The sequence below is a fragment of the Dipodomys spectabilis genome, unplaced genomic scaffold (genome assembly GCF_019054845.1).
Source record: "Dipodomys spectabilis isolate Male_0828 unplaced genomic scaffold, ASM1905484v1 ptg000511l, whole genome shotgun sequence".
Taxonomy (NCBI): Eukaryota; Metazoa; Chordata; class Mammalia; order Rodentia; family Heteromyidae; genus Dipodomys; species Dipodomys spectabilis.
Genome location: NW_024871188.1, coordinates 176,221 through 202,506, shown reverse-complemented (window position 1 = coordinate 202,506; position 26,286 = coordinate 176,221). Strand labels below are relative to the sequence as shown.

The 26,286-nt window shown below is 57.6% G+C and overlaps 1 protein-coding gene across 4 annotated transcripts in view; it reads left to right on the top strand.

Moving 5' to 3' along the window:
* Kdm4b (lysine demethylase 4B) overlaps nt 1-26,286 on the top strand; it is a 99,472-nt gene that overhangs the window by 17,288 nt on the left and 55,898 nt on the right. For all 4 annotated transcript variants that reach the window (XM_042669956.1, XM_042669955.1, XM_042669957.1 and 1 more), the window contains exons 2-6: nt 7,387-7,516; nt 13,039-13,204; nt 15,705-15,880; nt 16,462-16,576; nt 21,346-21,539. In XM_042669956.1, the coding sequence (XP_042525890.1) occupies nt 13,064-13,204; nt 15,705-15,880; nt 16,462-16,576; nt 21,346-21,539 (626 nt within the window). In that variant the 5' untranslated portion in view covers nt 7,387-7,516; nt 13,039-13,063. The remainder of the gene's footprint in view (nt 1-7,386; nt 7,517-13,038; nt 13,205-15,704; nt 15,881-16,461; nt 16,577-21,345; nt 21,540-26,286) is intronic.

The following is a 26,286-nucleotide window of genomic DNA, read 5'->3' as shown; positions in this document are numbered from 1 at the left end:
ATAATAGTAGAAGATGATCTTCAGGGTAGCTTAGTACCAGCCCTACTGCTGGGTCAAAGAAGCCATTAGTCCTCCAAGGGGTGTGCCTCTAGCCAGTGGTGTCATTCCCTGCTTCCCCAGCAGGGTGAGCCGTTCCCCGTCTCAGGGTGAGCACCAAGAAGCAGGACCTGAAGTTATATTGGGAGTAAGACTGAGGCGCTTGTCCTGGGGGAAAAGTCCATTTCATGTCTGTTTTGACAGTTGTCTGTTTTCCTTCCCACCGGATCTTTCAGGGCATGAGTGACCTCTCCCTTAACTGTATTGCCCTTGTGTATAGTCAGAGATACAGACATTTTCTCTCAGTCTCTTGACTTTGCTGCTGTGTTTTCTCCCACAGGAGTTTTTCTTTTCTCTCCCACCCTCTTCTCCCTGTCTTCTTTCCTTCCTTTCTAATAGAGTCACATTAGGGCGCCCTTTTCCTTGTTTCTGGACTTGAAGCATTGTTGCTGTGCTGGAAGGCACAGGCGTGCATGGTGGGTGTGCACTCACCGGCCTCTGCGCACAGTGTTGTCGTGATGTGGAGAGTGTTGTGGTGGAGAGAGGTTCTTCAGGCTCTGAGGCTGGCAGGTTCAAGAGTGAGGCAGAGGGCCTGTGCCGTGGTCCTGAGGCCAGACACCAAGGTGCCACCTCAGACCTCTCTTCCCCTTTGAAGCCTCTTGGCCTCATCTAACCCTAATCACCCCACAGGCCGCCTCACACCTTCCACCCTGGACTTGGAGGGGCCAGTGAGGGGAACACCACATTCCAGGGGCCAGAAAGCCTTTTCCTCCCCAGTCCTTGGCACCCTAGTCTCTTGTGGTGCTGTGGGGCTTCTTCCTCCTGCAGCTGCTTGCTAATCCGCGTAGAGCTCACTCAGTGCTCGTGAGGGTGACCCATTGTCTCCACGAAGCCCTCCACCTGTCCAGTACCACTGAGGAAAGGGCCGTCCTCCCCCCAGTGCTGGCATACCTGTCCCCCCGGATCCCTCAGGTCAGCTCCCATGGAGCGCTCACCCACACTTCTGTGAGCTTGGAGCTGAATGTGTGAGTGAGATCCCCTCCCGGTCCTGGTCCCCTGTCCTCCACAGCAAGGAATCTGCCATTCCTTGCTTTCACATCTTCTTCTGGGGAAGTAGAGGCACAGATTGTCCAGCCAGGTGCTCATTTTGTCACAAGCCAGGGGCCTTCTTCATCCTTCCTTCTCCCACCCAGGCCCTAGCACCTGCCTGTTATCCTGCAGGCCCCATGTCCTTCCTTGCCTGGCTTCAAACCCGCAGCCCATCAGCCCTGACCCTGCTCCAGTCCATCGGCCCCCAGGTGTGCTGGCTTCATAGCTCAGGGCTCCTGCCCAGCAGTCGCTTGGCCCCATGGAGGAGTAGCTTGGGCCGTGGTGACCTGGTGGCTCTGTGCTGTAGTCACGTGTTCTAGCTGAGCTCCTGTGGCTGGCGGGCTTGACTGTGCCTCAGAGAGCAGCGATACCGTGGCTGACAGGCTTCAGGGGGGCCAGCCTGGGTCTGTTCTGCTGCCTACCTCCCTGCCTGTACCTGCCAACCCAGGCTTGCCCCCGTTCCCATCTGTGCCTCCTCCCGGCCTCTTGGCATGAGTTGGGGCATTTCTGACTCGCTTTGCCAGCTCCTGCTTCGGAGGGAGGGGTGCAGAACTGTGGTAGGATATGAACACATGTCCTCAGAGCAGGCCTCGCCAGTCATCGTGGGGGTCAGCGAGCCTCCTCCTGGCCACCACTCTCCTGGCTCCTCCAGGACACATGAGGTCACTCTGCCCCTGGGCAGCTGGGAGCCATGCTGGGGACTGAGTTTTCCTATCTGAGCCCTGTCTCTGGGGTCTCAGGATGCATCCTCAGGAGGGCCGTGGGGTTGCAGATGTAAGGATTCCAGAGGAGGTGTGTGGCTTTCTAGGTGGTTCCTTGACCACACTTGGCTGTCTAGGGGTGCAGAAATCCCCCACAGAGTCAGAAGCTCCAATGGCTTCAGTGCAAGGTGGCTTCCATAGGCCTGGGTGCCATGGTCACCGCCTCCTCTCCACCTGACCCTTGCAGCCCTCTGAGGACTGCCACTGGGTGTGGCGTCTGGCTCTGGAGCGTCCTCTCCCCTCTTCTCTGTGGCACTGCTGATTCTTCTCACGTGCTTACTCCATTTCTCTGTCTCTGAGCAAGTGTCTACTCAAGGCCCTGGGCCTGTTCTCATTGTTGCCTTTCAAGAGCACTTTGTTATTGTTGTTGTTGGTCATGGGGCTTGAACTCTGCCTGGGCACTGTCCCTGAGCTTTCTTTTTCACTCACGGCTAACACCCTACCACTTTGAGCCACAGCACCACTTCCAGTTTTCTGGTGGTTCATCGGAGATAAGAGTCTCATGGACGTTCCTGCCTGGGCTGCCTTTGAACCACAATCCTCAGATCTCAGCCTTCTGAGTAGCTAGGATTACAGGCGTGAGCCACCGATGCCTGGCTCTGTGAGAGCTCTTAGTATGGAGCCTCGAGGGTGCTGAGGCAGACGCAGGGTATGGGCAGCACTCACTCCATGGAAAGGGTATAGATGGCCTCATCAAGCACTGAATTTGTAGGGTTTTATTTGGTGGGCTGTATGCCCCCTTTTTAAAAAATAATTTTTCTCTTTTAACTTTATTGTCTTTTGTTTATGTGCTACTGAGGAATCAAACCCAGGCCTCATGAATGCTATGCAAAGCACTCTATCACTAAGCCACATTCCAAGCCCCTGTCTGCTGCCCCCACCCCCCCCACTTGTTTTTTGTCAGTCCTGAGTCCTGAACTCTGGGCCTGGGCGCTGTCCCTCAGCTCTTCAGCTCAAGGCTAGCGCTCTACTGCTTGGGCCATAGTGCCACTTCTGGCTTTTTCTGCTTATGTGGTGCTGAGGAATCAGACCCAGGGCCTCATGCATGCAAGGCAAGCACTCTACCACTGAGCCACCTTCCCAGACCCTCTGCCCCTCCTTTTTTTTGTCAGTTGTGGGGCTTGAACTCTGAGCCTGAGCGCTGTCCCTCAGCTCTTCTCAGCTCTTCAGCTCAAGGCTAGTGCTCTACCACTTGAGCCACAGCACCACTTCCCGTTTTCTAGTGGTTTATTGGAGATAAGAGTTTCATGGACTTTCCTGTTCGGGCTGGCTTTGAACTGTGATCCTCAGATCTCAGCCTCCTGAGTAGCTAGGATTACAGGTATGAGCCACCAGCACATGGCTTCTGCCCCCTTTCTTGATGGAAAATTTCTCCTTCAAGGGATCATGACTTCCTGTTCCTAAGAGCATTCTTGTTTTGGGTTTATGTCTGTGATCTATTTGCAGTGGATTTTTGCATAGGGTGTGAGGCACAGGTCTAGATCCACGCTTCTGTGTGCATGTATGTTTGTGCTAGGACCTATGGTGGAAGCTTGTCCTTTCCCTGTTGAATGCTGCTGGCCTCCTGTGGAAATGGATGGAGTTCAAGTGTGTGCGCCTGCCCCCTACTCACTGTGCCACTGGTCTGTGTGTCTGTCCTCATGCTAATGCCACACTGGCAGTTATTGTCAGTTTGTCATTGTATTTAGTCTTGGATATCTTTTCCACGAAAGCCCCAAACAGGCTGACAAGACTCTAAAGCCTTTTTAGCTAGCATCCAGAACACTCTGACTTTTTTCTTCCTCCCTCTTGTGGCTATTGTGAAATGCCCCACCCCACTGGATTTTGGTATCAGTAAGATTTGGCAAATATTTATAAATAAGAGGCTGTTCTTCCAGCATGTGCAGTGGCTGAGCGTGTCTGAGGCTCGGTCTGGGTGGCCCCATGGATTACAGTGCTGTCTTCTCGCGTCTCTCCTCCCAGTGAAAGCTGCTGTGCTCTCAGCATCACACCATGGAGGGCAAAATGGCTTAATAAAAAAAATTTTTTTTTGGTGCCAGTCCTAGAGTTTGAACTCAGGGCCTGGGCGTTGTCCCTGAGCTTCTTTTGCTCAAGGCTGCTGCTCTACCACTTTAGCCACAGCTCTACTTCTGGCTTTTTTGGCATTCATTGGACATAAGAGTCTCATGGACTTTCTTGCCCAGGCTGGCTTTGAACCGGGATCCTCAGATCTCAGCTTCCTGAGTAGCTAGGATTACAGACGTGAGCCACCAGCACCCAACTTAACCTTTGTATTTTGAAATACTTCATCTTGGAGTGCTGGAAGTGCAGTTTCCGTGGGCTGTGACTCTGTGTTCTTGGGCTCCGTCTCCACCCTTGCCTGCAGCAGGCTGCAGTGTGATGGATTAACAAGTGGGATGGTTCTGTAGGGTGCCACCATTTGTGCCACTAGTGTCCCTTTCGTGGCCCAGCTCCCTACCCAGGTTGCCAGTGGCCTGTCCCAGCCCTCCACTTTCCTTGTCTTCTGTGACTTGGACACTATGGAGTTGCTGCTCTGACTTGGCCTGATCTGCCTGGCTTTGTGTGACATGCTCCATGCAGGGGCCAGGCTGTGACACTGCATGTCCCTCTGCTGGAGTCCCCTTGAGCCTGGCGCATTGCCGCCAGCCAGCCTTGCCTGCGGGTCACTGTACCACCTTGCTCCTCAGACGCCCACCTGTTGGCTTTCACCTGTTTGCGTGTCTTTCCTGAGCTCAGTACCCCCAGGGGCTCAGTGGTGTCTCCTGACACTACAAGGGCTTTGGAGGCTGCACTGTTCCTTCCCGCACTTCACGATTCCATTTGGAATTGTCCGGGGAGAGGCGCCCCAGTGATCGTTCTGTGCTGTCACTTACTCTGCAGGTCACCCCATGGGGCCTCTGTCCACTTTGTCCTTTCCTTGTCTTCTCCTCCCTTCCTTCCTCTCAGGACAGATAGGTCACAGTTGTCCTGTGTGTCCCCCGTCCCAGCCCTGCAGCTGACCGATCTCTGCAGGAGGAGGAGACTTGAACCCATGGCCAGGCTGGGCGTGCTCTTCTAGGTAGAACTTGGAAACGGGGCCCTGACTGTGTGTCGCACCCCTTGTGCTGCGTTTGTCTACTCCTTCCCATGAGCACGTGTGTTCCAGGAGCTCAGTTCATGCTGATGGGAGGTGGGGGAGTCCCTCCCCTGCTCACGTGTCAGGTACCCCCCACCCTGTGTGAGGTACACAGAGACCCCCCACAGAAGGGGTGGAGGCAGGAAATAGCACATGCCTTTTGAGGCTGGCTTGAGATTTGTGGCCTGGGGAGGAGTGGGGAGGCCGGTGTCAGGTAATAGGGTGCAGGTGGGGAGACCACTTCCTCTTAGCCTGCACCAGGCGTGGGGCAGAGGTGGGCATGTGATTACATGTGACCCAGCTCTCCCAGGCTATTCTCTTTCCAAGGGTCAGCGTGGGCAGTTGAGGTGATGGGCAGCATGGTGGCCAAGGGCACTTCCACTTGAGGTCCCCAGAGAGGACATGTGCTGGCTGTTGGCAGAAAGGCTGGGGGGGCGAGAAGGGCACAGGTCGTGGCAGCAGCATGGCCCAGTGGTAGGCCACAGGCTGATCTGGGCGTGGCACTGGGCTGTGTGGTATCACCTCAGGTTGCTTCAGTTGCAGCCAACGCCCCTTGAACAGATGACCCAGGTGACCCCAGGTCAGGGTCCTTTGCTTAACTGCATCTGTAGGTCTCCTGCCCTTGGGGTGTGATGGCCGCAGGCTCTAGGTTGCTGCTCTGCTGGCCAAGTAACACCCAGGTTCCGAAGCATCCAGGCCCTCAGATCCTGGTGCCTGAGCTGCTGAGGTGCTGGCAGGGTGAGGGGCCAGAAGGCTTAGCTCTAGGCAGGCGATGGGGCAGCAAGGGTTGTGGGTGGTGACTGTAGTAAAGGTTTTGGGGCCCTGAGCGCCCCTGCTTAGTGTGCGTCCCTGCCTAGGGTTAAGATCTGGGAGAAGACAATGACATCGTGGAATGGTTGGCCCTGATGATTTTGAAAACCATCGAAGTGAAATTGAAAACATCGGAGGATTTTGCGTGTTGAACATGTATCATTTAAATGTGCAAAGACTTAAGAGCCTCCCCTCCCCTCTGCCCCCGCCCCTGCCACCATCCCAGAAGTCTCCCCAGGACCCGGGGTCACAGGTCAGGCAGGGGTCCAGGGTGGGCTGAGGGCCTCAGGTACAGGGGCAGGGGCTGGGAGGTGTCATGCCTGGCCTTTGGAGCTAGGTGCTGTATTGTCAAGGCCTTGGTGCCACATATAGCCTACGTGCTGCCCACCACCAGGCACTGAGCACTTGAGGTCCTGTTCTGGGACTATAGGTCACTGACCAGAATGGGCCTTGACCTCTGTGGGCCGGGGTCCGAGCCGCCTCTGCCATGCGTGTCCTGTGCTCTTGCCGTGTGGGGATGTGGCTGAGGGACGGGGGCTTTTCCACACTTTTTAAAAAAAATAATTTTTTTAATTGAGATTAAGTGATTACATAAATTTCACTGTATTGTGAGATAGTGATACTTAGTTAAAGTCACAAACACAGGTTAACCTTCAAAAGGCAAATTGTCATCATCATGGTCTGTAATGTTTGTGAATTCTATGAGCTTTGACAATGCAACTATGTCTTCCATATCGGGTAATATGTCCATTTCTTTCCTTTTGCTTAGGGTGAGCTGTTCCCTCTTTCCCTCTCATTCTCTCCCTCCCATCGCTGCCCTTGAGTTGCTTAGTTTGCTTTCTTCAGTGTCCAGTGCAGCTGATGGACCCCTCTGTTGTATATTTTCCCATTTCCCTCTGATTCTGTGTCCTCCTCCTAGCTTCCCTAGGATGTGCACATATATCTCTCTTATGTGTGGTCAGGAACATGGAGTCATTTAGAAATGATATGGCAAATTGATTCATACCACTTTTTTCTTGCAGAGGCTGAGGGGTTTTGGAGGAGGCAACACTGATTGAAAAAGCTTTAGTGGCCTAAGGTTTCCAGATGTTTCCATGGTAGTAATCTGTTGACAGTAGCTCTTCTGTCCACCTCTTGCTGCTCAGGAGATGGGTTTACTGTGGATGATGTTGACTGGGCTAGGTGCTTTATCTGCAAGTTTTCGTGTTCTTGAAATTGCTGAGGATGGGCAGGTGCTGGTAGCTCACACCTGTAATCCCAGTCACTCAGGCAGCTGCCAGCCAGGGCAGTGAAGTCTGCAATTCAGTTATCTCCAGTTAACCAGCAAAAAGCTGGAAGTGAAGCTGTGGCCCAAGCAGTAGAGTGCCCAGTTTTGAGCAGAGAAAGCTGAGGGACAGTACCTAGAACCTGAGTTCAAGCCCCAGGATTGGTACCAAAAAGAAAAGAAATTGGTGAAGGTTCAACTAAGTGGGGTGTGAAGCCAGTGCCATTGCCCTTCGTGCCCCTGTTCCCAGGTCAGTGAGATGCTGGGTATGTGCAGGTTGAGTCAATGACATGTGTGTTTATATGTTTTAGGAGCTGACCTTTCACAGGAGGTGCTGGACAAGAAGGCCTGACAGGAGGAAGTCCTGACAGGAAGTCCTGTCGTGTCCCCAGCAACTGTCACCCAGCCACCTCAGCCACCTGCAACCTACCAAGCAACTCAGTAAGTAAGGAGGGGGCTGCCTGCCCCATTGTCAGTTCCCATGAGGCTCTGAGAGGAGTGCGCCCACAGAGGCCCCAGGACGGAACGGGGGAGCACTCTGGCAGAGGCAGCACTCTACCTACAGTGTCATCCTAGCTACTCAGGAGGCTGAGACCTGAGGATCCTGGTTCAAAGCCAGCCCGGGCAGGAAAGGCCACGAGACTCTTATCTCCAATAAATTACCAAAACAGCTGGATGTGGAAGTGTCACTGAGGCCAAATAATAGAGCGCTGCCAGGCCTAGCCTGTGATGGCAGCCCCGTAGCTTCTGGGGGCCGTGTGGTGGCCACACCCCACTTTCGGTGAGTGCTGCGTGTGAGGTTGATGTGCAGTGCTAGGGCAGGGGACCCCTTTACCTCGTCGCCAGCCCTTTGGGACTTCCGTGCTGCAGGGACTAGATGCCAAGAAATGGGGCAGAGCGAGAAGAGGCCTCCCATGGGCCAGTGGGAAGGACACACTGGTCACTCCTCCTGCTACTCTCTCCTCTGGCCAAGGCCCCGAACAAGGGCACAGTATGGTCGGTACCTGTCCTGACACTCAGGTGTGAGCAGTGGGGACTGAGCCAGGCTGGTCACGCAGAGAGCTGACACTTGGCCGCAGGGTTCTTCTGTTTTTGTCCACGTAGCTTGTGAATTCAGGACTAAGTCCTGAGCACCTTCTACCAGTGTGGCCTTGGTCCCCCTGCCCCCCCCCCCCCCCCCCGTGCACCCACCCTTGGTCTGGGGTTCAGAGTGGGTAAGCTCTGGGTCTCCCCTGCCCATCCTCACATGGTATCAATTTACTGCCCCGCACCAAGCCTGCAGCTAACACTTTGGGGGTATCTCCAGGCTCCCCACTTACTGTGCCCTGCGCTGGGCCTGAGTACCTAGGGAGATAACGAGGTAGAAGCCTGGGGCCTGTGGGGATCCGGCCTGCAGGACACCAATGTCCGCCTGCAGCTGCAGGCCAGGCCCTGCGTCCCTGTGTGTTTGCTCTGTGACCATGACAACCTGCAGTGCCACCCGTACCTGTAGAGGCTGGGTGGGGGGGGTACCTCATTGGTGGGAGCACGGTTTCCTCTCTGATTCCAGAACCTGCTTTTGTCTGTGTGTGCGTAGGCACAGGCTCCCCAATCTCACCCAGTGGGCGGCGGGCTGCAGGCGGCGCTGGGGGATGGGGGCTGTCTCCTTACGTAATGACGCACGGTCCTGGCAGTGCCCACGGCCCAAGCTTGCACTGGTGGTGTTCACCTTAGTGGCAGAAGGGGCCCTGGGCTGGGAACCTCCTGGGTGACCCGAAGCCCAGTGTCACCGAGGGACGTGGATCCTCCGCAGTGAGACTCCTGCAGGCTCTGGCCGGCTAATGGTGCGTGCTGTCACTGACTGTCACAGCACAGGAGTGCGGGCCTGCAGGCTCTGCCCACCTCTGCCCACTGGGGTTCCATCATTGGCTGACCCCACATTTCCCCTTATGGTGCCCCTTCAAGCCCAACAGCCTGCTGCTCTGTCTCTGTCCCTGAGGCTTAGGCTGCCGGTTCTGTGGGGTACTCTTAGAGTAGGGGTGCTGTCCTGGGAGAGGCAGGCTGGCCAGACCACCCTGTGGGGCCTGGTGGCCCCCCCGCCCTTTCACTGTGTCCCCTCTTCTCCGAGACCTGAGCTCCCAAGAGCTGCCAGGCCCTGCCATTTGGCAGGAGGGTGAAGATGGCCGGTCCACCAGTCCCAGGTCTGGGACTGGGGAGCAGCCCAGGGGCTTCACTTACCTGGAGCCTGGCAGGGGCTGCTGGGCAGCAGTGGTCACATCCTGTGAGGTCAGAGGTCCGAACGTGGGAGGAGTGGAGAGAATGGGGGCCGAGAACGTTCTGGTAGCACACTGAAGGGACCAGGGTTAAAGGGGTCCCTGCTTCCTTACTTTTTTGGGGAGGTGGTCTTGGGGACATGTTTCTACAGAGACAAGCTGCTGGCCACGCGGGGCTCCGTGGCTCCCTGTTGGGAAGCGCGGCCCGCAGCTGGGAGTCGTTGCAGGGCTTGGCAGGTGGGAGGCTGGGAGCAGCACCGCCGGAGACGCCGCGCAGGGCCCCAGCGCTCATCAGCAACCAAGCAGCCACTTCCCTACCCTTGGTGCCCAGTCCTCTGCCAGTCTGGCCAGCCTGTGTCCTGTCCAGGCCTCTGTCAGCACGGCCGGTCTATCCGTCTCAAATACTGTGCCATTGGGACCTGGAGAGCATCCTGGCTCTCAGCCCCACCTGCCCTCCTCCACCATGGCCTTGCCTCAAGGCCAGTGCCAGGTGCGGGAGGCCCTGACCTGGGGCATCACTGACAGCTATGCCGCGGGGGCTGGGAGGCAGGGGCGCCTCCTGAGTGTCTGTGCCCCCCCCACTTGAGCTCCAGGCCTGTGCGGCTGCAATAAAGAGACCCGCTGGTGTGGGGCAGGCAGCCCGCTCCATGTGGCCGGAAGTCACCTGCCAGTCCTGTCCCCTGTGATGGGCAGCAGCCTATGCCAGTTGTGCTCCTGGGGTGAGGAGGACCTGGCCAGACCGGCAGCCAAATAGCCTTCTGTAGGATGGGGGTCACGGGGACCCCCGAACACGTGACTTCCTTTGTGTTAAACAGTGGCTTTGTTCATGTTCAGCTCATGGGTGGCATGAGTCTCCCGTAGGATTTTTAGCTGATGCAGATGGATGTGAGCGGGAGGGGCTCCCACTTTCCCCGGAGGTTACCCACATACCCTGCAGCTCCACCTCTGCCCGGCATGCTTAACCAGCAAGGGCACCAGTTGCCACTGGCTCCTCGCAGCTGAAGATGCTTGGGCCTCAGGGGGGCCGCCACACGTGGTAGTGATCCTGCACGCAGCTGGACAGCTCACCAGATGGGCCTGGTACCCGCAGCTGCCACCGCCCCGGGTACAGCGTGGTAGGGACACAGTAGTGATGGCTGAGTGTGCCTTGGTGGTTCCTGTCACAGATGACACTGGTGCACACAGTTGTTCTCTACTGATGGAGATCAAATAGCCATGAGTAATGTCTACTAAAAACAAGTCATTCCAAGCCAGATACCGGTGGCTCACGCCTGTAATCCAGGCTATTCAGGAGGCTAAGACTGGAAGGACGATGACTTGAAGGCAGCCTAAGAAGAAAGGTCTGTGAGACTTCATTTTCAGTTAACCAGCTGGAATGGAGGTGTGGCTCAAGTGATAGAGCACTGGGGTGCAGAAAACCTGAAGCCCTGAGTTCAAGTCCCAGTGCTGGCTCACACTAAAAAGTAAATGTAAAGTCTAGAGTGGTACCAGGCCTGGAATCCTAGGACTGATGAGGCAGGAAGATCTTAAGTTCTAGACAGCCTGGGCTTCATAGTAAGACTTTGGCTCAGAAAGCACAGACAAAGCAAACTGTTGTGTTTTTGGTTTTGTTTTTTTAAGCCATTTCAAGCTAGGTACTAGTAGCTTATGTCTGAAATCCTAGCTACTCAAGAGGCTGAGATCTGAGAATTGTGATTCAAAGCCAGACTGGGCTGGAAAAATCACCAATTAACTACCAAAAAGCTGGGAAGTGGCACTGTGGCTCAAGTGGTAGAGAGCTTGCTTTGAGCAAAAAAGCTCAGGGACAGCACTGAGGCCCTGAGTTCAAGCCCCAGTACCAGTGCGTGTGCGTGCATTTGCACGCACGCGCGCGCACACGTCATTTCAAAAGGCACACAAATAAGTTGAATAAAGCTATACAGGATCTGGTTTAGCACCCTATGCCCTGCATTGCCTTGCGCATGTGCAGAGCACCTGCCTCTCCCACCACCTACCTTCCCTGTGACGCATCTTCTCCATAGCGGAAGTTCTCGTGTGAGGTGCTGCCCCCATTCTGGGTGCTGCTCTGCAGAGCCTCCTGCTTACAGAGCGCAAATCCCTATATAGACCCAAACCATCAGCAGCTGAACAGGGGTGCAGCTGCCTGAAGACCCCAGAGCACCCACTGGGCCTCAGCCTGGTCCTAGGGCTCTGCTTGCCCTGCACAGACACTGGCCTGGGCAGGTGAGCAGGGTCTGCAGGTCTGCAGCCCCCCGGAGGAGGGCAGGCAGTGAAGGCCGGGCTAGAGGGGTGGAGGCAGCCTCTTCCTTGGGAGCCTGGAGGCTGGAGGAGGCCGAGCAGGAGGCAGGCAAGGGATAAGATTTGGGTGGTCTCAGCAGAGCCTGGCTGGACGCCGGCCCCGTGGCTTAGTGGGCCAGGAGGCTGGGGCTCCCCGTCTCTGCAATCAGCCACGGAGCCGGGGCTGTGGTCTGAGTCCTCACCACCCACTGGAGAGGCGTGGTGCTGACATGGTGTTGGCTGCCACCATTCAGTCTGCCTCACAGGGCACCCTAAGGAACAGGACTCAGGCCTGTCATGGGGGACTGAGGCCAGGGGTGCTCGGGTCCAGCTGCCTCCTGCAGGCAGGTGCTATGGTTTCTCTGCCCAGCTCCAGGTGATGCTTATGGCCCCCAAGGGCAGATTTGGAGTTGCTCCCGCCCCTGGTCATGCCCTCAGCGGCACAGCCCAGGGAGCCTGTCTGGGTGGGAGGAGGTCCTGGTGCTGGTGGGGGTTATAGGAAGGGATTTGGGTACTGGGCCTGGCAGAGGGCAAGGACAATATGGACAGCTGGGGACACGGTGGCTGCTCTAATGAAGACAGTGCCGGCATCTTTCCTCTGTAGACCTTGGCGTGTCCTGCCCAAAGCACTGCCTCCTGCTGTGCACAGAGCCCCCGTGGCCCCGTGGTAAACTTGGCATTGTGACCACCCTAGAAGAAGCTGAAACCAACGGTGCACAGAGCAGAGTCCTGGCCCGGCTCTGGGCTGGGGCAGCCCCATCAGTGGACTCGCATCGCATCCAGCCAGCACTGGGACCACACGCCAGGTCTTCACTACTGGCCCTTGTCACAGCCCCCTGTGCGCAGGCAGGGTGGGGTGGCCCAGGGCACGAGGCTGAGCGCAGGCAGTGAGGAGGTGGGAGCAGGCCTGGGCTTCAGGATCCTGTTGATTCCTGGGTGTGTGCTGCCCCCTAGTGCCCACTCTGGGGAGCACTTGGTTGCTGGAGAGCGGCAACTTGATGCCTGGGAGCCTCTCCCAAGGTGGACTTCCTGCCTTTCTCTCACTCCCAGCATGCTCACAGCTGAGCCCTGCATGGTGGGGCAGGTTCCCTGGCCACCAGGCCAGGACTGTGTCTCCCCCAAATACAAGCTGCTGCTCTTGGGCCCTGGTCTTGGCAGGGCGTGCACTGACTTGTGGCCAACACTGCTGGAGGTGGGGGGGGGCAGCTTAGATTCCCAGGGCCCACTTGGGTGCATGTGCTTAGTGTTGCCTTGGCTTTGGAAACCAGGCCACCCCTGGACTTGATGCCCACAAGAAGCCGTGGTGCCAGTCACCGTTTTCTCCCCCCAGCTCAGCTGCCGGAGCCCATGGCCTTTGTCCTCCCCCCAGGAGAAGACATGGTGGTGGGTGGCCAGCGTGGCACAGACTTGCTCACCCTCTCCTTTCCCACACAGGTACAACAGCCACACAGCTGCCGCCATGGGGTCTGAGGACCACGGGGCCCAGAACCCCAGTTGCAAGATCATGACATTCCGTCCAACCATGGAGGAATTTAAGGACTTCAACAAATACGTGGCCTACATAGAATCACAGGGAGCCCACCGGGCGGGCCTGGCCAAGGTGGGTGATGAGACCGGGTGGCCTTTGGTGTCCCCATCTTCTCCGAGTGTCCACTGAGCCACTGCAACCTTATCATCTCAACTGTGGGCGTGCTCGCCATGTGCCAGGGGGCGTGGATTGTGGGTGCTCGGGTTGGTGTTGATCAGTGATGAGGGCACTGGCAGGCTAGGCGGGGACCTGGACCCTGGGGTGTGAGGCCCGGGGCATCCCAGGGATGGGGGTCCGGAGGCCTTTGGGGAAGTAAGGGTTGGGAGGCAGTAATTCCTAAAGGACGAAGACATGGGGACGGTGACCCAGTGTCGATCTTTCTCAGCGTGTGTTTGTGTTGTGTGCATCTGTGTACATGTTGGGGTTGAACTCCTGGGACTTGCATGCTGAGGGCGTACCTCCAGCCCCCTTAGCTGTCATTTGCCTCCTCTGAAGGCTGCAGGTGTTTGAGCTTTGCCTCGTTTATTTGTTTTTTGGGGGGTGATACTGTGGATCAGACACAGAGCCTCCCGCTTGCTCAGCAGATGCTTCTACCACTTGAGCTACACCCTGGGCACATTTGCATTTGTTTTTCAGTGTTAGGGACTCATGCTCACTGTTAAAGGCCAAGGCTGGCCTTGAACTGTGATCCTTTTTTTTTTTTTTTGCCAGTCCTGGGGTTTGAACTCAGGGCCTGTGCACTGTCCCTGACCTTCTTTTGCTCAAGCCTAGCACTCTACTACTTGAGCCACAGCACCACTTAAGGTTTTTTTCTGTGTATGTGGTACTGAGGAATTGAACCCAGGGCTTCATGCATGCAAGGCAAGCACTCTACTGCCACGCCACATTCTCAGCCCCTGTGAGCCTCTTGTCTCTGCCTCTCAAGTAGCTGGGACTACACCTTTCCTAGCCAGTTGGGGCTTTTCTTCTGACTGCGCCATTGTGTTGTAAGTTGTCAGGTACTAGTCCCCTCCTGGGTCAGGAGATGTCACGTCTCCCCCATAGCAAGGCTGACGCAGCCCTCCATCCACGAATCAGCAGCCTGCAGCCCTCTTTGCCAGCATGCAGTATCTAGCAGCAAGGCAATGGAGATGGGCGTGTCCCTGCTCACTTCTGAAGCGGCTTTCATGTCCCTGTCACTTCCCTGATCTGTCACCTTTGTCCCAGCCATTTCACTCTGGACACTGGCCGGCCTGGCCCCTCCTAGCACTTCCAGCACCTTGCGTCTTCTGCTGCTGTCTGAGCAGCCTGCGTCCCCCCATCGATCCTCTTTCTCTCCCCACCCTGCTCCCACCTGGTGCCTTTCCTCCAAGTCGAGCTTGGATGGGGAGGGACCGGAGGTTCCCATGGAGACCCAGCTCATGTCCCTCAGTAGCTCTGACTTGGGGTTTCCCACATACTCTTTCTCAGGCCCCGCAGGGGGCTGAGCAGTGTCTGGCCTCCACTTACTCCATACCAGGAGCTCCCCAGTGGTGACAGTCATCCATCCCCAGACAAGGTCTGGGTTTCCCGGGGAAGGGGGGGGGCGCAGCCCTTAAGCTGGGCCCCCTGTACTGACTACTACGTCATAAGTGAGCCACACAGTCACGTGTAACCCCTCCGACCCTCTGCAGCCCCACTGTCGGCAGGCAGCTGGGCAGAAGCACTGGCATTGCCAAGTGTGCCAAGGTCTTCTGCCCATAGATGGCAGTATCCTTGGGGATAGTAATGCATTCCGTTGTTCCAGAGAGAGATCTTGGTCGGAGGTCTTGGTATCTCCCCAGCCATCTTGTCGGAGAGCCTGAGCAGGTGTGGTCAGTCTGGAGGACTTAGCTCAGGAGTGAAGCGGGAACTGTGGGCCTCGGAGGGAGGCCAGGCCTACATGGCCCTACCCCACACAGTACTGAGGCTCAGGGGCTCACCCGCCTCTCAGGGGCTCTCCTTGGCCTTGGACCCTCACCCCCAAGGGATGGACAAAGATGGTGCCTCTCCAGGCTCTCAAGCAGCTCCCAGCTGAAGGTTGCAGAGTTGTGGCCCTTCTTCTGCCCCTAAGGGTGATGGCGCCCTCCTCCTCAGCTCTGTGCACCCTGAGCCCACACTCCCCAGCTGGCTGTCCCCCCACCCTCTGGGTGCCCTTGGCCTCAGTTTATTCAACTGGCAGATGGGAGCAGTGCTGGCCAACTCCTTGGGCTGACCTCAGGAGGCCCCCAGGCTGGGTGGAGTTGATGGCCTGCGGGGTCAGCCATGGGGGCTGAAGGGCGCAGTGTGGCTTCCTAGAGCTAGGGGGCGCTAGTGCACAGTGCCCAGTGCCACAAGCACCAGCTGGGATTTGAAAGTCCCCAAAATGCCTCATGCAGGACGCGTGCAGACAAGTTGTAGCTTGTTACCTTGGGGACCTGTGGGTGCTGGGGTCGGGATGGTGCACAGGCCAGCTGCAGTGGGTACCCCCAAAGTGTGTCTGGAAGCGTGATGAAGGCCTGGAGCTGGCACAGGGCTGGGGGGTATGCTGGGAACCCCTGGAGCTGCATTGCCAGCCCCTCTCTTGATCCTGTAGATCATCCCCCCAAAGGAGTGGAAGCCGCGGCAGACTTACGATGACATCGACGACGTGGTCATCCCGGCGCCCATCCAGCAAGTGGTGACCGGGCAGTCAGGCCTCTTCACCCAGTACAACATCCAGAAAAAGGCCATGACCGTGGGGGAGTACCGGCGGCTTGCCAACAGTGAGAAGTAGGTGGACGGCGCGGGTGGGCGCAGCATGCATGCGTGGCAGCTGTGTGGCTGCCGGGGCCTCAGCCCAGGTGCACAGCTGCCCATGCACCCCTTCCACCCACTCCACATGGGGGCCTCGCTTCACCCCATCCTCAGGGATGCCGCACCCCGCAGCACCTCCCGAGAAGACCTGGCCAGCTTCCCGCTGCCACTCGCTGGCCCACACGGCAGACATGCTCCCTCCCCCGTGGGCCTGCGTCCCCAGTGCCCTGTCTGTGTCTTGGCTTCTCAGTGGCCCGTGAGGGCAGGACTGGGCTGTCCTTCTCCCATAGTGACCTTGTCCCCTCCCTTGTCTCTCTAGAGCAGGACTGAGAGCCACCGGGCTCCCTGGCCCTCTGCTCTAGCTGCCCCTGGGGGTGCTGTGGTCTGAGTCCTCAGGGCTTGGTTCTGGGGAGCACCTGCCCTGCTCCACGGCACAATCCCCTGTCCCCCCCGGAAACTGCCACTCATGCGCCTGAGCCCTCCACAGTGTCTTTTGGTCCAGGGTGGCTGCTTGGTGCCTGGCTCTCTCTCTGAGTCTGGGGTGCTGTTGTTTCTAGGTACTGTACCCCACGACACCAGGACTTTGACGACCTGGAACGCAAGTACTGGAAGAACCTCACGTTCGTGTCTCCCATCTACGGGGCTGACATCAGTGGCTCTCTGTACGATGACGTAAGCACCTGAGTTTCTACCTTTCTTGGGGGACAAGGAGACTTCACCTCCATCTTGCTCAGTGTCAGTGACGGGAAAAAGCCCAGATCAGCTGATTTACTAGTCATTCCTACCTCACCCTAGAGTCTTACCCAGCTTGCCCTGCTCCTCCAGCCACTCCAGCCCCGCCTGGGCCCCCAGGACTCACCCACCTCAGTCTGAGTGCTGGATTCTCCCTGCCTCTGGCCAGGAGCCCCAGGACTGATGGCTGGGTGGACAGGTGGGGCGAGGGGGGTCTGCACCCCTGCCAAAGATTGCCAGAATGCCTCTTCCAGAGGTGCCAGCATGAGCTGATGGGTGTCAGGTGAACTTATATTATTAGGGGAGGCTCACTGCTGTTTTGGGGGCCTCAGAGGACCAGAGCCTAGCATGGAGGTGCTGGGCTGGAGCGGCCTAGTGAGCCTGTGTGGTCCTGTGCAGCTGCAGGTAGTCCTGCCAAGTGCCCCCTCCTCTCCAGCTGCAGAGAAGGCCTGACCTGAGCACAGGGATGGGGTGCACCTCGGTCCTCCGGAGGATTGATTTCTGCCCCACAGACTTTGAGTACATGGTGCTGGCTTTGGTGCAGCGGCTTGCCCTGGCTCAGCTCTTGAGAGGGGCTGCAGGCTCTGGGGAGCTTAGAACTAGGGAGACACTGGGCCTGGAGCAGGGGAACCCCGTTACTCTCGCTGTCCTTACCTCTCAGGTTCCCTTTGAAGCAGTGTGGGGTCCCGCAGAGGCCTCTGGCTATGGAGGGGACCCTGTGGTCCCAGAGTGACCATGTGCCACTCCCTCCCGCAAAGGGGACAGCCAGTGAAACCACAGCCTTCCTGGGGTGCAGTGGGGACAGGCCTGACTGTACCCGCTGTCCACTGGAGTGCCACACTGCTGACAGGACTGCGAGCCGCTGCCGGCACCTGCCCGCCACATCTGGCAGCTGTGCGGGGGCGGGGCCTCCCGTGCCCCCAGACAGCAGCAGCAGGGGCTCTGGCCCCAGGGGCCCTTCTCACCCTCCTCACTGCTTCTAGGAAGGGCACTTCCTGGTACCCCAGCAGGAGGCTGCTGTCCCTGCTGCTCTTTGGGGGTACACAGAGGCTGTTTTCATGGCCTGGCCCAAGTGAGGTGAGTGAGATCGCTTCTGCTCCTTTAGCAGCTCTAGCAGCCATTTGGTGGCCGTGTGGCACATCCAGGCGCCTGCCATCCCTGCTTACCGCCACCCTTGCCCCGGCCACAGCTTGCTCATCTCTCTGATGGCAGCTGCGGTCCAGCCACAGCATTGTGTGGTGGCCACACAGGTGTCACGCACCAGCATCAGGCTGGAAGGCCACACTCCCACGAGGAAGGCAGCCCGGCCACTGCTCACTTCTGCCAGCGGAGTTCCCTTGTTCTTTGGTTATCTGACATTTTGGAGGTATGAGTCACAAACCACACAGTTCACCCACCAACAGCTCAATCTGTGCCTTTTAGAACATGCAGAGATGTGTGACTATCACTGTCAATTTTAGAACATTGTCATTGTCCCCGTGAGCATCCCCCCCCCCCCCCCCCCCCCCCGTCGCCTCCCAGCCCACTTCCGGTCTCTGGCGCGCCTGCTCTGGATGTTCCCTCTCACTGGAGTCACACATGGTGGGGCTCGGTGTCTGCTTTCTCTTGCACCGCCCCATGTCCTTGGGCACCTCCGGGCTGTGGTGACTCACAGCCGCACCCCATGCATGGCTGCGTGACGCTCCAGCATGGAATGGGGAAGTGGCTGATGTCCATCGGCCACTGAGGGGCACGTGTTGTATGCACCAGGGCTTTGTAAGCATGCCTGTGGGCATGGCCGCCTGGTGCTGGGAGTGAGGCTCCTCTGACTCCTCCCATCTGTGCGTTGTTTTTGCAGGAATATCAGCCCCATTCTTCTTATTTTTTTTCTGTTGGTTGTGGGGCTTGAACTCTGGGCCTGGGCGCTGTCCCTCAGCTCTTCAGCTCAAGGCGAGCGCTCTACCACTTGAGCCACAGCGCCACTTCCATTTTTCTGGTGGTTCATCTGTGATAAGAGTCTCATGGACTTTGCTACCTGATCTGGCTTTGAACCACGATCCTCAGATCTCAGCCTCCTGAGTAGCTAGGATTCCAGGCGTGAGCCACTGGCACCTCACTTCAGCTCCATTCTTTACATGGTTAAAGTTGTTCCACTAATGTTTGAGGTGTGTGATACATTTAACCATGTGAATCCCATAGCTGGGCACACAGGTTCTCATGCTTATAATGCCAGCTATTTGGGAGGTATCTGGAAAGGATTATGGTTCAAGGCTGGCTCAGATAAATAATTAACAAGACCCCCATTTCAACCAGTACAAAGCTGGGCTCCATGCTGTGCTGCCAGTGTCTCACACCTATAATCCCAGCTCTTCAGCATCTGAGCATCACGGTTTAAAGATAGCCCGGGCAGACAAATTCATGAGACTTATCTCCAATTAAGCAGCAAAAAGCTGGAGGTGAAGGTGTGGCTCAAGTGGTAGAATGCCAACTTTTAGCAGAAAAGGTCAAATAAGAGCACAAGGCCCCAAGTTCAAGCCCTAGTACTGGCACAAAAAAGGAAAAAAAAAACAACACTGAGCACAGTGGCATACCCCCATCATTCCAGCTATATAGAATACATAAATAGGAGGATCACAATCCAGACATAAATGTGAGACCCTGTTTGAAAAATAATGAAAGCAAAGAGAGCTGGGGGCCTGGCTCAAGTTGTAGAGCACCTGCCAGACACCAAGGAAAGGTCTGGCATCCTTATCTGGCACATGATTTACAAACACTTCTCCCACCCGCCCTCTGCCTTCCTGGAAGGCGGCATCTTTTGAGCCTTTCCCACTCACCTTGGTTTTTCTTTCGCTGCCTGTGCTGTTGTGTTCTGTGTAAGAACCCATCGCCCATCCTGATGTCATGCGGGTCTGCTCCCAGGCTTCTCCTGAGAGGTTGATTCTGCACTTCTCAGCCTGTCCTCCATGGTGAGCACAGCTGCAAGTGGTTTTTGTGGCTGGTGATGGAGAAGGCCCAGGTTCTCTTGCTGGGAAATCTCACTGCTTCTCATGGAGTGGTCTGGCCTGAGATGGGGATCCCAGATTCTTATTTTCTCTTTGGCTTGAACACCAGGCTGGGGCGCTGTCCTTCAGCTCAAGGCTAGTGCTCTACCACTTGAGCCACAGTGCCACTTCCAGCTTTTTTTGCTTATGTGGTGCATGAGGAATTGAACCCAGGGCCTCATGCATGCAAGGCAAGCGCTCTACCACTGAGCCACCTTCCCAGCCCCCTTATTTCGTTTTCTTAGTGCACCTTTAGGTGCCAACAAAATTGAGAAAAGGTAGGGCAACCCTACGGCTGCCAGCCTCCAGGTCCAATCAGCAGAGCCCCACCAGGATGCCCATCCTCCTGGGACCATGCCTACCTCCATGCACCATTGTCACCAAAGCCATGGCCTGGGGGCTGGCACCCGTGTGGGGTGGCATGGGCCCACCACGAGCATCACATGGCTTTCCCTTTGCGCCCACAGAGCTGTGGCCACCTGCGTCATCTCACATGGCCTTCCTTGCTTGTGTCCCCCGTGTCCTCCTGGCTGGCTGACTAGTGTCCCACGCTCCTGTGGAAGGGCGTCTCAGCTCCCTGCCTGGGGACACTAAGGTGGCAGCTGTTAACAGCACCCTTAGGCGGGGGTGGAGGCCGACACGGTGCTCACCTCTAATTGGTGGGTTGGAGGGAGAGGGAAGGTTCCCTCTGCCTGTCCTACACAGCGGCTGCCCCTCAACACACCTCAGCCCGATGGGTCGGGATGGAGCCAAGGCGGTGTCCCTGTGCCCGGCTGGGTGCTCGCGAAGGCACCTCGCTACACACTGTCCCATTTCCCATGGGGTCTTCAGACTCCTTGTGGCCTCCAGGCGCGGTTCTTTATCTGGCGTGTCTCCCCCAGTCTTAGGACCCCACAGCGCTGGTTTTCAACAAGAGTGAAAGAACTCCTGGCCAGGGCTGTGGCCATGTGCGAGCCCCAGCGCACCACACTGGGCCGGCCCATGGGCGACACTTCCCGCTGGTCCTGGAGCTTTTGCACCATGCCTGGTGCAGTGCAATGCTCGGCCCCCGCTGAGGGGGAAACTGAGGCTGAGAACACAGTAGCATCTTGATCTAAGAAGCCCAGGTCCCTTAGCCCACCTCAGTGTCTGGGTGATGTGTGGACAGGAAGGCACAGGTGGAAGGGTGGCCTGCCCCAGGGTCCCCTGGGTCCCAGGCACTCGTGTCTCATCTCCATGCAGGCCTGGCTCAGTCTCTAGGGACCGTTGACAGCTCCTGTGTCAGGACAGGGTTGCAGGCAGGCAAGGTCCTGTCCTGGTTTGCCATGATGGTAGGTGCTGGAAGGGCTGCCATTGCACCTAGGCTACACACCAGTGCTGGGGTCGAACCTTTTTGTCCTCCCCTCCCCACCTTCCCCGTGTCTTTTAATTTCCCAAAGTCTTAATTGTGCACAGCCGCGCTGCATGGGTCATACTGAGGCTGCAGCCCAGCATAGCACAGATTCAGCAAGTGGGCAGGGCAGGGCAGGGCAGAGCAGCTCGGGAGGCGATCCTGGCCCTTCTCTTTCACAAAGGCAGAGCTGGAGCCCACAAGCCTGGCTGGCGAGGGGTCCACAGGCCCTGGGCGAGTGGGGCCCCCGCAGAGGGCCTGGGCGGGAGGCTGGGCAGGAGCACGCAGGCGCGCTCACCATGCGCTCGGTGGCCCCGCAGGACGTGGCGCAGTGGAACATCGGCAACCTGCGGACCATCCTGGACATGGTGGAGCGGGAGTGTGGCACCATCATTGAGGGCGTCAACACGCCCTACCTGTACTTCGGCATGTGGAAGACCACCTTTGCCTGGCACACGGAGGACATGGACCTGTACAGCATCAACTACCTGCATTTCGGGGAGCCCAAGTCCTGGTGAGTGGCCCGGGCAAGTCCCGGGGCGCGGGGGGTCGGGGCCATGGACCACTGTCCTCAGGCAGCTCGGCTCTGCCCACCAGGAGTGGAGCCAGGCCCATGCCTACTTTGTACAGAGCTCCATATCGCCATGGTGCGTGGCTGTTGCCGGGAGCTGGACCACACTGCTCCAGTGTCCCTGTCAGGAGGTGGCTGTCCTACTGGTATGATGCCTAGGCTATGGGCCTGAACCTAATGTCCCTTGGCCTTGACCTCCAGGTTCCACAATGGTGGCTGGCTTGGGGCTGGGTGGGTGGCGTGCTGGCTGGAAGGCTACGCCAGGAGACTAGGCTCCCCTTCTTAAGAGATGGGCCCTGGATGGGGCTGGGAAGGTGGCTCAGTGGTAGAGCGCTTGCCTTGCATGTCTGAGGCCCTGGGTTCGATTCCTCAGCACCACATAAGCAAAAACAAAAAAAGCCGGAAGTGGCGCTGTGGCTCAAGTGGTAGAGTGCTAGCCTTGAGCTGAAGAGCTGGAGCCCTGGTGTAGATGCATGGCCCAAGTGGTAGAGCTGTCAGCAAGAAAGCCAAGTGAGAGCATGAGACCCTGAGTTCCCATTCTGGTGTCTGCATATATATGTCTGTGCACACATACACATACACAGAGACAAGATTAGACACATGCACTACCGTGCATGGTATTTATTGACTAAGATGGGGTCTTTGTTGACTTGATTCCTGGCCCTCGAATCCTGAGCACTCAGCCTCCTAAGTAGTAGGGTTATAGGCATTAACTACCATACCCAGCACTCCCTCCTTTTTTTGACAAGATTTACGTCTGGACTCTAGACTCTGGTTTTGGTTTCTCTTTTCTGTGGTGCTGGAATGGAAGACAGTCCACATGCGTGCTAGGGCTAGGGCGCCCCACCACTGAGCCCTCCTTCCTCTCCTTCCCTCCCCTCCCCTTTCCTCCCCTTTTAGGTCCCCTGCAGGGTGTCTGGGGCTCTCACTGCAGTCCACCAGCTTTCTGGTCTGTGCTGTGCCACTGGGTGTGTGTTGATCCTTGTGGTTCCAGGCGCCATGTTCCCGCTTGTGCCTCTGCCTGCCTTGTCCTGCCCTGCGTCCTCTCCTCATGCCGGGCACTTGTGGGAGGTTTGGGGAGGTGACACATCCCTGTGCATGGCCCTGAGCCTCCTTGTGGCAGTTCCTGGTGAGGTGACACCATGTACTTCATGGAAGGGGCTTAACAAGGATGCCCTGGCACTGAAGTCCCTGGGACTGCCCTCCACTCTGGTGGCAGCACTGCTGCAGCGGTGGCAGGAGCCCCAAGTCCCTGCCTGAGAGTGAGGTTGGGGCATGGGTGTCACTGGACAGCGCTGGGCTCAACACCGGCTCCCTGAAAGCTGAGGCTCCCTGCGGGGCTCCAGGAGCCAGGATGTTCCAGTGCCAGGTGTATGGAGTGCGGGCTGAGGCTCACTCCCTGTGTGGGTGCATATGGGTGCTCATGGGTGCAGCGTGGACTTGGAAATATGGGATCAAGTGAGCTCTCAGGAGCTGCCCAAGTTCTGCGCCTTTATACCACTAGGTGGTGCCCCAGTCCTTCCACAAGGCTGAGCCTCGTGGAAGTTTCCCAGGATGCTGGGATGAGGGGCTCGGAGGCTGCAGTGACTAGTGCCAGGCTGGCCTGGCCAAGCTGAGCCTCTGGGAGGGCAGAGCAGGTGCTGGGAGGGCAGCAGGCAGCGGAGGCGTGGTGTCTGCTCAGCCAGCATCTCTGGGGGAGTTCACGGAGGAAAGGCCTTCTATTTCCTTTAAAAAAAAAAGTCATAAAAGAAAGGTAGGACAAAAGCGAGCGGCCATCGCCAGTGCATGTTCATCCTCACCCCTGCAGGGGGCCAAGGCTATGCCAGCAGCACACTGTCTCCGCACCAGGCAGCAGATACCACACCCCTGGCCCTGCAAGGCTGGCTCTGGACAGAGGGCCTTCTGCCGGGGCCAGCAGCAGCCTGAGGGGTCGGGCCAGATGGCCGAGGGTTGGCTGAGGCCAGAACCTGTGTCCTCAGTGGTTTCTACAGGATTCCCAGGTTGGCCAGCCCCACTTGCTGCCTGCTGCACCAAGTGCTGCTTTGAGCCTCTGCCCCGCCCTCAGACCATCCAATGTGAAGAGCATTCGGGGGGCAAAGGCCAGCAGTGATGTCACAGTTCTTTGGGGACAGAAAGTTCTGGCAGCACCTTGATCTTGGCCCTGGCTTGTGATCCTGAGTGGGGCGGGGGGCGGGGGGAGGGGAGGGTCCTGGGGAAGGGGACTTCCTGTGGAGCTCACAGTGGCTGAGCTGTGGGGTGCGCCTTTCCTCTCCAGCCCCGTTTGTCAGGCCAGGGAGGAGGCCCAGGTGCTCGCTCTTCCTGGCACATGCGTACTAAGTGACTGCCCATGGTCGCCTTAGTCTCCCCACGCCATGTGGCCCCAGGAGGCAGAGCCTAGCCAGTCCTCAGGTCCAGCAGGGCCTAACGAGCATGCTCAGTGACCCGGGTGACCAGTGCACCCCGGAGCTGTCAGGCCTTGTCCTCCTTCTCTTGGGGCCCCTGCAGTATCTGTCCTGCAGACCTGGGAGAGTAGTGATCGCGCCGCCCTGCTTCGAGGGCTCTGGAGTGGGGTGGGGGACTCCGCAGATGCCACCAGTGCCGCTGCAGCTGTGCTCCACATCTGTCTCCTAATCAGACCGCACCTGTCACACTGCACAGCCCAAGCGGGACCTGATGCAGGTTTTGGTTTAGTGCTGGTGTACTGGGTGGATGGTGTTTTATGAAGCCACTCTGCATGTGGCCACTTTGTCACGTGATTTGCGAGTCAGTGTGATGTGAACAGTCTGGTGTAGAGTTAGGCTCCAGATCTCCCTTTATGTGGGGCTTTGAAGTACCCGCCCCCTACCTCACCCACCCCCAGCCATCCCGTGCCAGTGAGGCCAGAGGGGCGGGGGCACACTGGGTGTGGTCAGAGGTACAGTGCTGCGGTCCTCCCCATCTGGGTCCCAGGGATGTGACTTCTGGGCAGAGCCTGTGACCACCTCCATTGCCTACTTGAGGGCCACTCCCCTCCCTCCTGTCACCTGCCCCTGGAGGCTGCCAGCAGCCTCCCATCGCCACACCGTCCCTGAGACACAGCACATCAAGGTGCCGGATCCCACAGCTTCCAGACACACTGACAACACACCCCTGGGGTCTCTTCATTCTCCCAAGACTTCCTACCATGCTCCACCTCTTAAAGTCCCATGTCTCCTGCCACTTCTCAGTCGTGTCCCCCGCTGGGGAGCAGGCAGGGGTGCCGTGCTAGTGGGGTACTCCTGTTGTGAGCAGCCAGCCCAGGCCAGGCCCTGTGACAGTCCTTGGTCCCCAGAGAAGGCCCAGAGTGGCCGCCACCCTCCCGGGGCAGCCCACACTTAAGCCTCCATGGCTCTTCCAGGTCCTTCCTCTTGGGGTGCCATCTCGTTTCATGGGAGTCAGTGGCAATGATAGACAGGGGATGTGGCAGATCCCGCGGTGCCATGAGTGGGGCCTCCTGCCCCCAGGGGGGGATATGAGACGTGCTGAGGACGTGCCCTGTGCCGAGGCCCTGGCTGTGGGCAGGCGAGGCCACAGGCTGTCGCGTCTGCCTCCAGGGAGGCTGCCCAGGCCCTTTGCAGACTCTGGAGGCCCTTCCCATCCTTCGCTGCTCCCGATCCGTCCTGCTTCCCAGCCCCATCTCCTCTGGGACTGAGCGGCCAGGTAGCCATGCTGTGCCGCATGGGGGCGCACGCCTCCCATCCTAGGCGCCTACCTGAGCTGCGGCCTTTTCAGTGTCCAGGGCTTGTGCCTGTCTGGGAAGCCTGCTGGGAGCTGAGCCAGCAGGCCCCATCCCCAGACACAGCACAGGCCCTGTGGCCTATGATATAGGTCTGCTGGCCAAGGAGGACCCCCACAGCTGCTAAGCACCCGGAAACTTAGTGCTCCCAGCCTGGTGCAGGGACCAAGGGCCCCATTCCCTGACCTTCCCCAGGACCCTTCTGCAGCTACTTGGGCTGGCTGTCACAGGAGGAGTGCTAAGAGCTGCCTGGAGCACCGGGCACAGTATGGCTGGATGTCCCTTGTGTTCCTCACAGTGAGGCAGGATGGGGACCCCTCTCTGCCCTGTGCACACTCTCATCTCCTGCTGGTAAGGTAGCCGTGGAGCTGCTGGCTCTTGATTCCTCCTGGCCTGAGCCTAGGACCCAAGCCCTTCGAAAGGGCGTCTGTGGAGCCTGCATAGTGGCTCATACTTGTAATCTCAGCTGCTTGGAAAACAGGGATTGGGAGGCTTAAGGCCAGCTATGTCAAAAAAGTTGATAAGACCCTATCTCAACAAGTAAGCCGAGTGAAGCTGAGTGTGGTGGTTTACTCCTCTGGTCCCAGCTACAAGGGAGGTATAGACAGTATTGTGCTCTGAGGCTGGCCCCAGGTAAAAACACAACACCCTACCAGAAAAAAAAAATAATGAAAGCAAAAAAGGACTGGGAGCATGGCTCAAGTGGTAGAGCACCTGCCTAGTAAGAGCAAGGCCCTGAGCTAAAACTCCAATACTGCTCAGAAAAAAAAAAAAGATGAAGAAGAAATAGGACCTGGCCCAATGTCCTCACTTGACATCTGGTGCTCTCAGAGGGCACCAGTCACGTTTGATCACGTTTGGTCAGCCAGAATGAGTCTGCATGCATGGACCTGCGCACTATGGCTTGCGTGTATGTGTGTGAGACAGACAGACCCA